The sequence below is a fragment of the Prorops nasuta genome, unplaced genomic scaffold (genome assembly GCF_024137725.1).
Source record: "Prorops nasuta isolate Cenicafe-Biocafe unplaced genomic scaffold, Cenicafe_Pnas_1.2 PNAS00008, whole genome shotgun sequence".
Classification (NCBI taxonomy): domain Eukaryota; kingdom Metazoa; phylum Arthropoda; class Insecta; order Hymenoptera; family Bethylidae; genus Prorops; species Prorops nasuta.
Window position 1 is genome coordinate 3,503,057 of NW_027116805.1, and position 11,346 is coordinate 3,514,402.

The 11,346-nt window shown below is 33.4% G+C and overlaps 1 protein-coding gene across 1 annotated transcript in view; it reads left to right on the forward strand.

Moving 5' to 3' along the window:
* Window positions 1-7,231, forward strand: part of LOC136775623 (lymphocyte antigen 6G) — a 77,213-nt gene extending 69,982 nt beyond the window's left edge. The window contains exon 4 of the mRNA XM_066730570.1: window positions 299-7,231. Within this exon, the coding sequence (XP_066586667.1) occupies window positions 299-426 (128 nt within the window). The 3' untranslated portion in view covers window positions 427-7,231. The remainder of the gene's footprint in view (window positions 1-298) is intronic.
* The last annotated feature ends 4,115 nt before the right edge of the window (window positions 7,232-11,346 follow it).

The following is an 11,346-nucleotide window of genomic DNA, read 5'->3' on the forward strand; positions in this document are numbered from 1 at the left end:
GCGAGAATGAGCTGCAGCTAACTGCAGCCTTTACCACCCCAATTGCACCACGGCATTTTCCACCACCCTTCAATTCGAATTATTTGACTTTGGGAATAAAAATGAAATTTTAGGAAACACAATTTATTTTACAAATAAAAATCAATATAATTGCAAACTTAACGTAAATCTTTTTTCAGTTTATAAGTATGAATAAGAATTCACGAAAATCGTTTAATGAAAGCAAATAAATAATTAGGTGGATCGATTGGCATAGAAATGATTATGTGTGGCTTTAATAAAGATTCAAAATTTTCAGAGGCTTGGAGTACAAGGACGTATTGCTGCCAGAAGGATGGCTGTAATTCCGCACCGGAAGTGACGGCAAGCAGCGGGTGCCTTTTATTGGGACTCTCACTGGCGGTCCTACTGGGTCTCCGTGGCTAATACGTCCCGTTACGTCACAGGACACAAGAAGGGGTGTAGCACTCCCTCGAAAAAGGCCCTGCGGCGCGGCTTTTTTTCCTTTCCCAAAGAAAATTCTAAAACGTTCTCGACGCATCTTCAACCCCTTACCCCAAAAGAAACTCAAATCCCATGTTTCTCAAACTATTCTCATCTTGAAAAAATCTGTGGCAACGATTAGTTGAAAATCCAAGAAAACTCTTACTAAATTTAATTTTCTAGCACAAAATCTGTAAAATTTTTCTCTTGAATTCGGTTTTAGCAAATGGAAGAAAATATTGGAATACTTGAATAGTTAATGGGACGAATTGTGGATAATTTAGCAGTGTTATTTTATTTCGTTTAGCATCAAAGGGGAAATCGATCGGTCCCTTTGGACTGGAAAAGTCTCCACGAATGTAAATTTCCAATGCCAGGAAATGATTTAAATTTTAATGATTGCGTTGCTTCAGAATTTAGAGAAAGATTCATTGGTCCCATTGGATAAGGATAAATTTCACGATACCCAGACTAGATATTGGCGCTAGGAGAAATTCAAATATGGAATAGCGAGTGGCTATGTTTCTTGTGAGCCAGTTCTCTTCATCATGTTCTTCTGCTTCGTCTTCTTCTTTATTGGTTTCTCTCACTAGCCCGCCCCTCCTTCCGCTCTGTGACACCTCAGAGACTTCCCTGAATGAAATTCAATTTATCCGGAAATCGATACTCTTTTGTCCTCTAAGCTTCATTATTTATTCCATATTATTCACCGTTCATTCGCATTGTTGTATCCTACATTCTGCTTTTTCTATTCTTTAAGTTTTATCAGTCATCCTTCCATTTTTTATGTCCAACCGTCATTCTATCCTCTGTAATAATTTTGCTTTTTTCCTACACAAAAATTGTCTTGGCCCAAAAAGAAAAATAAATAGTAATGTCAAATTAAAGAATTTAATAAAGCCACAAAACATTTTTCCAACAAATCTCCTCCTTATTTTCATACGAAAAGCTCCCTATAAAATTTTCTATTTTCATTGTAACCCAAAGCCCACTGTTCCAAAAAAACTTTAAACAATGAAACAAAACAATTGGTCTCCAACACAAAAATGCCACCCTTACTTAAAAATTCCTTCAAGATGATCTTATACCCAAGAAAATCTTTAAGAGAGTTCGATAGCTGGACATAAATCAAATTTTCCTGAAAATTTCTCACTGAAAGAGGGAGATGAGAAGGAAGAATAAGAAGAAGCTTTCATAATTTTATTAAGGATTATAACAAGGTTTCTCGAACAAGATTAATTATTCGTAGCGCGAAAGAGTCTGGGTATTTGAAAAAGGCTATGTCATAAATCAGTCGAAGAGGCGAAAGTAGAAGGGGGTTGGGGGTGTGGAAGGGGGTAGGTGGACGTTTCTGGAAGGTGCCGCGTCGATAAATTGGACCACAGTTGTTGTAAAGCGCGCATTAAACGCCGAGAGGCGAGCGTGATGCATCAGCAGCAATAATAATAACTATAACAATAACAACAACAGTAACAATAACAAAAAAGCGCGGAGAAACAATGCGAGATCGGTGAGAGACATCAAAGGCTCGCCGAGTCACTGGAGTGACGGATCTCTAACTGTAAGCTGACGTAAGATAAGAAACAAAAAAATAGGGGAACCAAGTACGTGGATAACCTACATTCAGAGAGATTATATAAATAGTATACATATTTAACGCTTAAAGAGGAACAGTAAGGGATGATTTTACAACGCTTTACTGTTATTATTATTATTGTTACCGTCGCAACCATTACCATTAAGCTATTGTCGACTATTCAGCATCTCACCGATATATTATATATATATATATATAAATTATCATTAATTATATTCTAGTGCGACGATATAGACGGTGAGCATCGATTTATAAGAATAATTGCTTCGAGTAGTTTAGGCAGGTGCGAGAAAAATCATTCTAATCATATTTTTTTGTTACGATAAGTCACGTAAATCTAATATTTAATATAATAATCAATAATACTTCCTTTCTCCATTGTAGTAGCTTTCGATATCTATTGCTTAAAAACTAATACAGCAGTTTTTAAACAATTCATAATATTGTAACTCATTCTTGATAATAGACTGATTTCATTAATACTTGTAGACAATTTAATTTTGATTCCTGCGGTTAGAAGGAGGTTTTTAGGAATTGTGTGTACAAAATTTGTTTGATTCATGAAGATTAGAAATGATTTTGCTCGCGACAGCTATTAAATACGAATTTGCCGACGTTGCGAGCACGTTACTGGCAATGACGCTTCCTAATAGTAGTGAGACTTTCATCTTAGCCATTAAAATTAAGCGAATCACGAGTAGGAAGAAAGAAGTTTGCCTCCTATATCTTAGCGATAAATATTACTGTTCTTATAAGATTTGGAGCAAGACCCGTGTTGGCAGAATTGAAGCGAGCAGATGATAAACACTAAAATAATTTACCCTACCGATAGTTCGACTTTAAGCTTAAACATTAAGAGAAAGATAAATAAACAGATAACTAACTAAAGAGGATTAAAAAATAAACTATTTATCAATCAAGCTATATCTCGTTTCGGACGTAACAAACGATTAATTAATTAATTCTAGCGATTAATTAATTATTAATTAAACGTCGTTGTTATTGATGGCGGAATAGTTGGAAGTACGTCACCGGCATCGATTGTATTTTGTTAGAGGGATTTGCTGATGAACGAATGATGTTCAATAGAGGGTGGGAATCAGTGTTTTTGGTTTTTCAGTAATTTTACGGGGCGCCACAATTTCTATTGGTTCCTTTCACCCTTTGTTTCGTTGTGCAGTGAATTTTCTCCTCGCATATTTCACGATTCAGATTCTTCAATCGAATTAATTATTTCTAACTAGAAGTTATCCTCGTTACAGCCATAAATCTTCCATAAGATTAGAAAACAATGAAAAACAAATTGAACTATAATTAAATTTGCTGTAAAATTGCTGTGTAATTTACTGCACGAATTCGCTTATATATGAACATATTTAGAGCGAGATCTGTTGATCACAAAGTTAACTAATTTGATAGATATAACAAAATGGATAATTATGCAAAATTGAGCAATAATATACAAATGGATAAAGACTCTTAATGATCAGGCAGAAATTATCGAAACCAACAACGATTCATTTTAAGTTTATCCATATATTTTTATATAAGGCGAAAGAAGAAAAAATAATCCACTCTATTATTCAACTATTTTCCACCATTGTCAATTGATCGACGATTGATAATTGCTGCCCGATCGCAGCTTACGAGGGAAGATTTCAATGGAATACCTGAATTTCCACGTGGCTGTATCGTTTCGTGGTTTACTACTCGATGTACATTAACGGTTATTTTTCTTTATGATTTTTGCTATTAGATAGCTTTCGTCGTGTTGAGATTATCAGAACACACGAAGTTTCTTTAAAATGGCGCCTTGTCACGAGATTCTAAGGCCCGGAAAGTACTTCAAATTATTCGGCCCCCCTCGAAGCTCTGTAAGAAAAACTATAAGCTAAAAACAAAAAAAGAAACGGCTGAAAGACGCATGAGACAAAGTGGGGAAGGGTGTTCGTGATCGAAAAAAAATTAGGGGAAAACGTTGAAGAAATAAATATTTGGTAGGACTATGGAAGCCGAGCGTCTTAACACAGCAGCAATATCTTCTTGAATGAAGGATAAAGAGCAATGAACGGAGTATAAAAGGAGGTCATTTAAGAAGCGTAAATAGTGATTTTATAGCAAGTAAGATTTTATTATTACCATGAAACACGCGATAATAACGCTAATATCGTTCCGAATCCTATTTAAGCTTATACCGCTAATTAATTAACGTTATCATCGTCAATCTCGTTAGAATATCAGGCTCGAAGCGATCTGACCACTGAACTTTTCCGCGGGAATCCGAGAAGACCATCGGAAATGTCTAAAGCAACTTCTAAACATTTCAGACACTGAAATCTCTTAATCATTCGAATATAGATCAATGCCGAAAGCTAAAATTATCGGAAATTTTAACGTATCAAGTTAGTGAACAATTTTGTGTATAAAATAATTTAGAAATATAGTTTAAAAAACTTACGAGCCGTTCAACGAGAACTATAATTAAGCAAATAAAAAAAATTGACTAGTAATCGTTACAACAAATTCTATAAATAGGCAATTCTAACCTTTGTAGATAAACGACGTTGTTGGAAAAAGTCCGCGGAAAAGTTGAAATATCCTAAGAGGAGAACTACTAAAACTTTTAGAATAAATGAAAATTCTTTTATACTTTTAGGTTTCGAACTAAAGAAATACTACTAATAAAAGAGGAGTAAGAATACTCAAAATATGCGACTTTCGGAGGGAGAGAGGGGGATTAAGAATACGTTGGCAGAAGTAAAATTAAATATTCTCAATATTTCTTCCCATCTAATAACGTAAATAACAGAGTCCGATCGAACTTCTCCTTTTGTACTATCGCAAAGTTTTGTCTAGAATTTCAATTTTCTCCAATAATTCGTTTCTCTTGTCGAGTTGAGCTAAGGGGTTAAAATTTACTACACAAAGGGGTTGAAATTACCATATTATACATTATACTTGAAAAGATAGAAGATGGCTTAAGATAGCGAATAATGAATAAGATAAAATCGCTTATTTATATTTTAGCATGAAGAACTTTCTAATAAAAATAAACATAAGGATAATATCTTGGTTCTTTTTTCTATAATCGGCGAGTGAATTTCGAGCCTGCATATTCGTTCTCGCGAGGACGGATGTTCCGTGCACGTGCCTGTAGCTTCGCCAATGTTGTTGGGTTTGAAAGGGGTCTGAGGGGTTAGGAGAAGGGTTGGGGTCGACGAAGCTCATGATTTTCCACGAAGTAAGGCACCCTTTTCAGGGCGACTCTCTCACCCTGGCATTGTGCTTCTGTTAGACTTAGCTGTCTCTCATCCTTGCAGTTTACACTTCTGGAGATATCTCGTTGTAATAAAAGCTCAGGAGGGAGGGTGTAGGAGTGTGGAAAAATGAGTGTAAACGCTGAACAAGCAAGGAAGAATGAAAGTGGGAATGGGAAAGGAAAACACTTGCAAAAAATAGTAGAGGAAAAGCTTGGTGTATGATAAAATGAAAAGTACAGAAAGAAGAACGAAGGGGAAGGATGAAAATTGGCGTGTAATATAATAAGAAATTAAGGGGATAATATCATTGAGGGGGTAGGAGGCGGAAATAGGATGGAAGAAAGAGGGGGAGAGAGAGAGAGAGAGAGAGAGAGAGAGGGCAGTTCAAAGCAAAATGAGGACAACTCAAACAAAGCGAAAAGCATATTTAAGGTAAAGCGAGAGACGTTAATCAGAAAACTTAATAAAGAAAGAAGTGGATTTGATTAAACAAAAATATTCTTTGAAAATGAATAGGTGTTGAAATAAAAATATGAGAGACATATTAAAACATTTACTAATAAATTGGGATGGAGAGACAGGGAATGAGAGAGAGTGAGATAAAAGGTATTCGGATAAATTTATAAAAGCAAATAAAAACGGGTATTGATAAAAATTGCTGAAATCAATTTACTGTGTGTTGGAAAATAAAAAAGTTAAAATGTTGACGGATAAAAAAAGCGTGAAATATAAATAGATGAAAAAGTTTCAACGTAGAGGGTAGGAAGGGGAGAGAGCGAGTGCCTGAAAACGAGAGAGAGAGGTGGAAAATATATAAATAGAGGGACTAGGGAAGGGGTGGTGTAAATAAAAAGTGGATTTTGCGTGAGCGCCGTCGCGTCGGGCATTTTAAACCTTCTTAACTTTTCATTTTCAATCAAACAGACGCCCTTATACTGACACATACACATACGCGCGCGTAACAAGCACAGAATTACACCAATTTTGCTATATCTTTAAAACCCACCCCTCCCCTTTCGCAGAGAAAGGGTTGACAATTTCCGAGCCCGACGCGTGGCGTATGTTAGAAAATTTTGCCACTAAACGACTTGCATTATTAGGACTATTATTGATATAATAATAATTTATTATTATTAATTATATCGACGATTAAGCCGAGAAGACCGAGTAAAAAATATTACTATTATATATTAATATATATTATATATTATATTACATTATCTATAGTCACGTAAAGAAATCATATGTATTGACAAGTTGTACATTTATAATAGAGACACGTACTCTCACTCAGCAAATACACAAATACATGCCCATACAAGGATATGCCACACATACACAAAGACACTGGCGCAATAATAAAAACCATATTCCAAAGAACTTTCTTTTAATTTTTGTATTTACGTTATCTTTGTTTAACGAACTAACGATAAACGTAATAAATCGGATTACAGTTATTCGTTAGTCCTATTATATTTCAATGCATGAAAAATTTTTCTTGCAAGGGTCAATACTGGTAACACTGCTAACAATATTCTATATAAATAATGCAAGAACAATTTGTTAAAATCATACGATTAAAGAAGTAAGTACGCATTATTAATTTTGTCAGTAGTTCAGCTTTAAACTCTTTCGAAATACATATCTTTTTTTATCTATAAATATAATGTTCACTACCATACTACGTGAATTATAACTGATTTGTTGATATTAAACGCCTTTCATTTAATAATAAAAATTTATGTATCTCACGGAAAATATTCAGAATTTCTGCAGTTTCTTTGTGCAGGAATTAAGGATATTTTTTAAGTAGTAAATCGTTAGATTAGTCGCACAAGATATTCTTATAAAAAATTAATGTGATGGAAATGACGACGCAAGTTTAAATAAAATAAAGTTGTTTAAAGGGAAAGTAAGGATTGAGATTTTTTAGGTGACGGAACTTTTTACGTGAAAGTTCAGCGAGAAGGCTGAGCGATTATTTAAGGGAGACGTCTATCGCATTTTCTAGAACGTCGAAGTGTCGCCGGCGTCGCGGCACTGTGATTGATCGTGCATCCCATGCGGGACAGTCCAACGATTTATTTCACATTTTGTCCGATTACACCTTCAAACGTCTTTTTCCACATATATCCCTTTCCTATTTATAATCCTTTCTCACTTTAAGTTATTTCTTATATATCCTTTCCTCTTTTATTACCCGCTCGCTTAATTTTCTAATTATCTCTTTTCACATATCTTCTTCTTTCCCAATATTATGTTCTCTTCATTATATTTCTACTTCTATCTCTTATTAATAAATACGTTTATTTTTAATATATTAATTAACTATATTTATTACAAATAATATTAATGTGATTAAAAAGTCTTTATTTACTATATAAAATTATTTATCAACATATTTATTACCGTGTACAAAAATCGAATAGATTTGTTAAATAATTTTTGTATTATATTTTTGCTTTAACGAATTTGCTCCGCGAATGATTCTCCACGTTTCAAACAGCTCCGTGAAGTAATTTTAATCACTTTTCAGTCAAATAATTCCCGCTTGCTCACTTGAAAACCGGACATCCCCCGTTAATAATCAGTTCACTTGTTGACTAAATTCCTCGCCAGATATGAGCTACCACATTTGCAAGCTAATGACAATCATTTCCCTGAACTACTCCATTCGCCCCACATTGCTAAAACTAAATTCTCTTGTCAACAATTTCTACATTTTATCATTATTGTATACTCTGCTATTATATTTTTTACATTAAAATTTTCTGAAAATTAATTAAATTTCTTACGAAACATAAAGTATAATATTTGCTATATATAACATTTCTATTATATTTTTTGTTATACGAGAAATTAATTATCTAAGAAATTGCTCAGGTTCTGATAATAGCTTTTAGGTAAAATTTTCCTTGACAGAAAGGAAAAATTTCAAAATTAATGAGATTCCTTTGTTGTCATTAATGGACTCGCAAACAATTTTGATTAATACTATTTAGAGAGGGCTCCGTCGTCATTTCCCATTTCAATTTGACTATCATTTATCAGCGTTTAAGTGAAACACCATGAAAGGATTTGATCATATTTTATTGGACGGCCAACAATAACGTGAAGTAATACCTATTCCGTTGAGTTTTAATTTAATCAACGCTTTGTTCCCAGTTAGGCAAAAAATTCCTTTCCAAAGCGCTATTCGTGAGAAGTGATACCCAGGAGAATCATGAATATTTCTCATCCAAATTAACTTTATTATGTTGGAAACTTACGATGTTTTTTTAATGAATCTCATATTTTTCGAAATTTATATATTTTAGAAAATTTAATCAAGTATAAACTAAGATGCGAAGTAACACAGTAAATTATTTAACGAATTTATCGAAATAATAAAATTAGTTACTTTTTCAGTTATATTTGTAAAGAGATTATTCTCTCATTCGCTTTGATATATTTGGGGTTGAATGAAGAATGAAGAGCAACTGGTCAGCAATTCAGTCATCATGGGATTCTCTAGTGTTACGTTATTTATTTTAGAATTTGTACGCTCTGTTGTCACGAACGATTTCACAGAGCGTACTGATTCTTTAATAAGTGTCGTCAACAATAAACTACGATTTATTCTCTCCAGAAAAGTAGAACAGTAAAAATAGGGTACGTACAACACAGAAACATCAAATTAGTTATATAAAGTTGATAAAAAGATTCTGAATTTTAAGTAAATATGTAGATTATTCTAATTTAATAAAAAAACGATTATTAGAAATTAAAAAATTAAACAAATTTCTTGAAATATTTATTATAATTAGTAGTTAATATTTTAAAACTTATGGTTATAATAAAATCGATGGAAATATTTATAAAAAGCTAAAGAACATTTTCATGCTAAATAAATAGAAGAATTTTCGTTGTCAAAAGATGAAAAATACTTATTTCGTGATGAAAATGTTAACATTTTAAAAGCCTGGTAGGGAATTAATCGTTCAATACTCGTGGGCCATTTTAGTTAAGCATTCCTTGGTGATTTAACGTATTAATCTTCATTACGCTTTACGTGCTCTGGTACAGTAACTTAACATAGATTAATTGGCCCGTTGATTAAACAAGCTGAGAACTGACACTAAGAATTAGCTATGCTACGACTCACTCTGGACAATTTGCATGTTAAAACACGCAGACCTTTCTAAAATGCAATAAACTTGAATATTTTGTTTAACTATTAAGAAAATAAATTAATTATTATTGAATCGCGAGCGGCATCTCATACTCAATACTGTAAATTATAGCAACGGGAGTTAAGGGCGATAGAAGATAAACGGAAACAATATAAAAAAGGGGTAAAGACAAATATTTGGTGAGGCATTTAGTGGTAAAGAATTTTTCGTTTGTAGATTTTCGACATTGGAGTCTGATAAGGTCATGGACAAGAAGAAATATGAAGAAGAGACAGTATTTTGCCAATGTATACTAGAGAGAGTATTAGCATATTTATTACACGTCAGTCAACACCTCGAGAATATCACGGGGCTTTTGAGTTTGCCATTGGGGGCCTGGAGTATAATTATTTTAGTGTGCCACTCGGCATGATCCTTCGTGGTAATCCGTCACTACTCGACAGCCGTTTCATTTTCCTGCTTAAAGCACCACAAGCCTGCTAATGGAATTGTCTCTCCCTGCCAAGAAATTAGCCTCAAGAACCTTTCGACAATATTAAAAAATATAACTTTTGTGCTCCAATTCTTAAAATTTTATTTTCTATATATCTCTCTTAATTGTATCGTAAAATATCAACTTATCTAAAGTACAGACAATTTATATAGTAATATTAATTATGTATCAAATATTATTTAATAAAATGGAAACTAAAAATACCATAATTATTAAATTTATGAAAAATTTATATTTTTTTCCTGCTTTATTCTCAGATATATATATATAAATAAATGGTAAAATAGTATATCAATGATTATTTATTGCTTCCTACTTTTTTGTCTCATAAATTCTTGAAGAAAGTTGTTATCCATTAACCATGTAAGAATTATTGACATAGACCATTGAAAGTGTTAGATATTTTGTTAATGATTAATAAATATTGATAGGACTTTATGAATTAATGATTATATTAATTGAAAACTAGTACACAAGCAATTTAGCGCGTATCGAGGCAATTTCCAATTTAGATGTAATCCTTGACGAGCATTTAATATGCAAATCAGAATGTGGGATAGTCAGTTATCTTATGCTGGACTTTATTATTAGACAAAAACATATTCGACCTAACATTAAACATTGTTTACAAAAAATTATTGAACTTTGCACCGGAATATCGATTAGGGCTTAATTATCTTCACTCATATTATCAACATTATTTAGCCCAGTTCACGATAAAAAAAGGTTTTATAACTAAACTGTAAAAATTGAATACACTTGATTGTTTGAGTTGATCATATTCAGAGGCATAATATTCGACCCGATATATTCAATATTGAATGGATATTGTTTAACTATTATGGGGCGGCTGAAAGGGGGCTAAGCTCGGTTTAATTTGTTCGATAATTACGTTGTAGAGATCAAAAGTGGTTAGATGGATAATTGTGGAAGTTCTGGCTAGGCGTTAGCATAGAGGACGTGTCCTGTACAGGGTCGGGTCTTGACATCCGGTGTCGTAGCCCAGGGAAATTCCATGGAAGAGGAATTCCTGGTCAGCGAAACACATTCCAAGGTGTGTACGCGTGCCATCCGCGCGTGCACCTATCAACATGCATGTGGCCACTGCACCAACACAGATTGCCACCTGTCACACCCACTTCCGCATCCTGCCGCCTGATGTTGCCGTTCGGTAAATACCCTACAGCATATTCGTGCAACCACTTCATATATTTCTAACAATATATATACATTATACGGCTGAATAATTTCATCTGACTATTAACTTTTCCCATTTTCTTTTTACAAAATTTCAAGCGTAGTTTTATTTTATTGAACATGATATTTTTTTTTAATTAGATA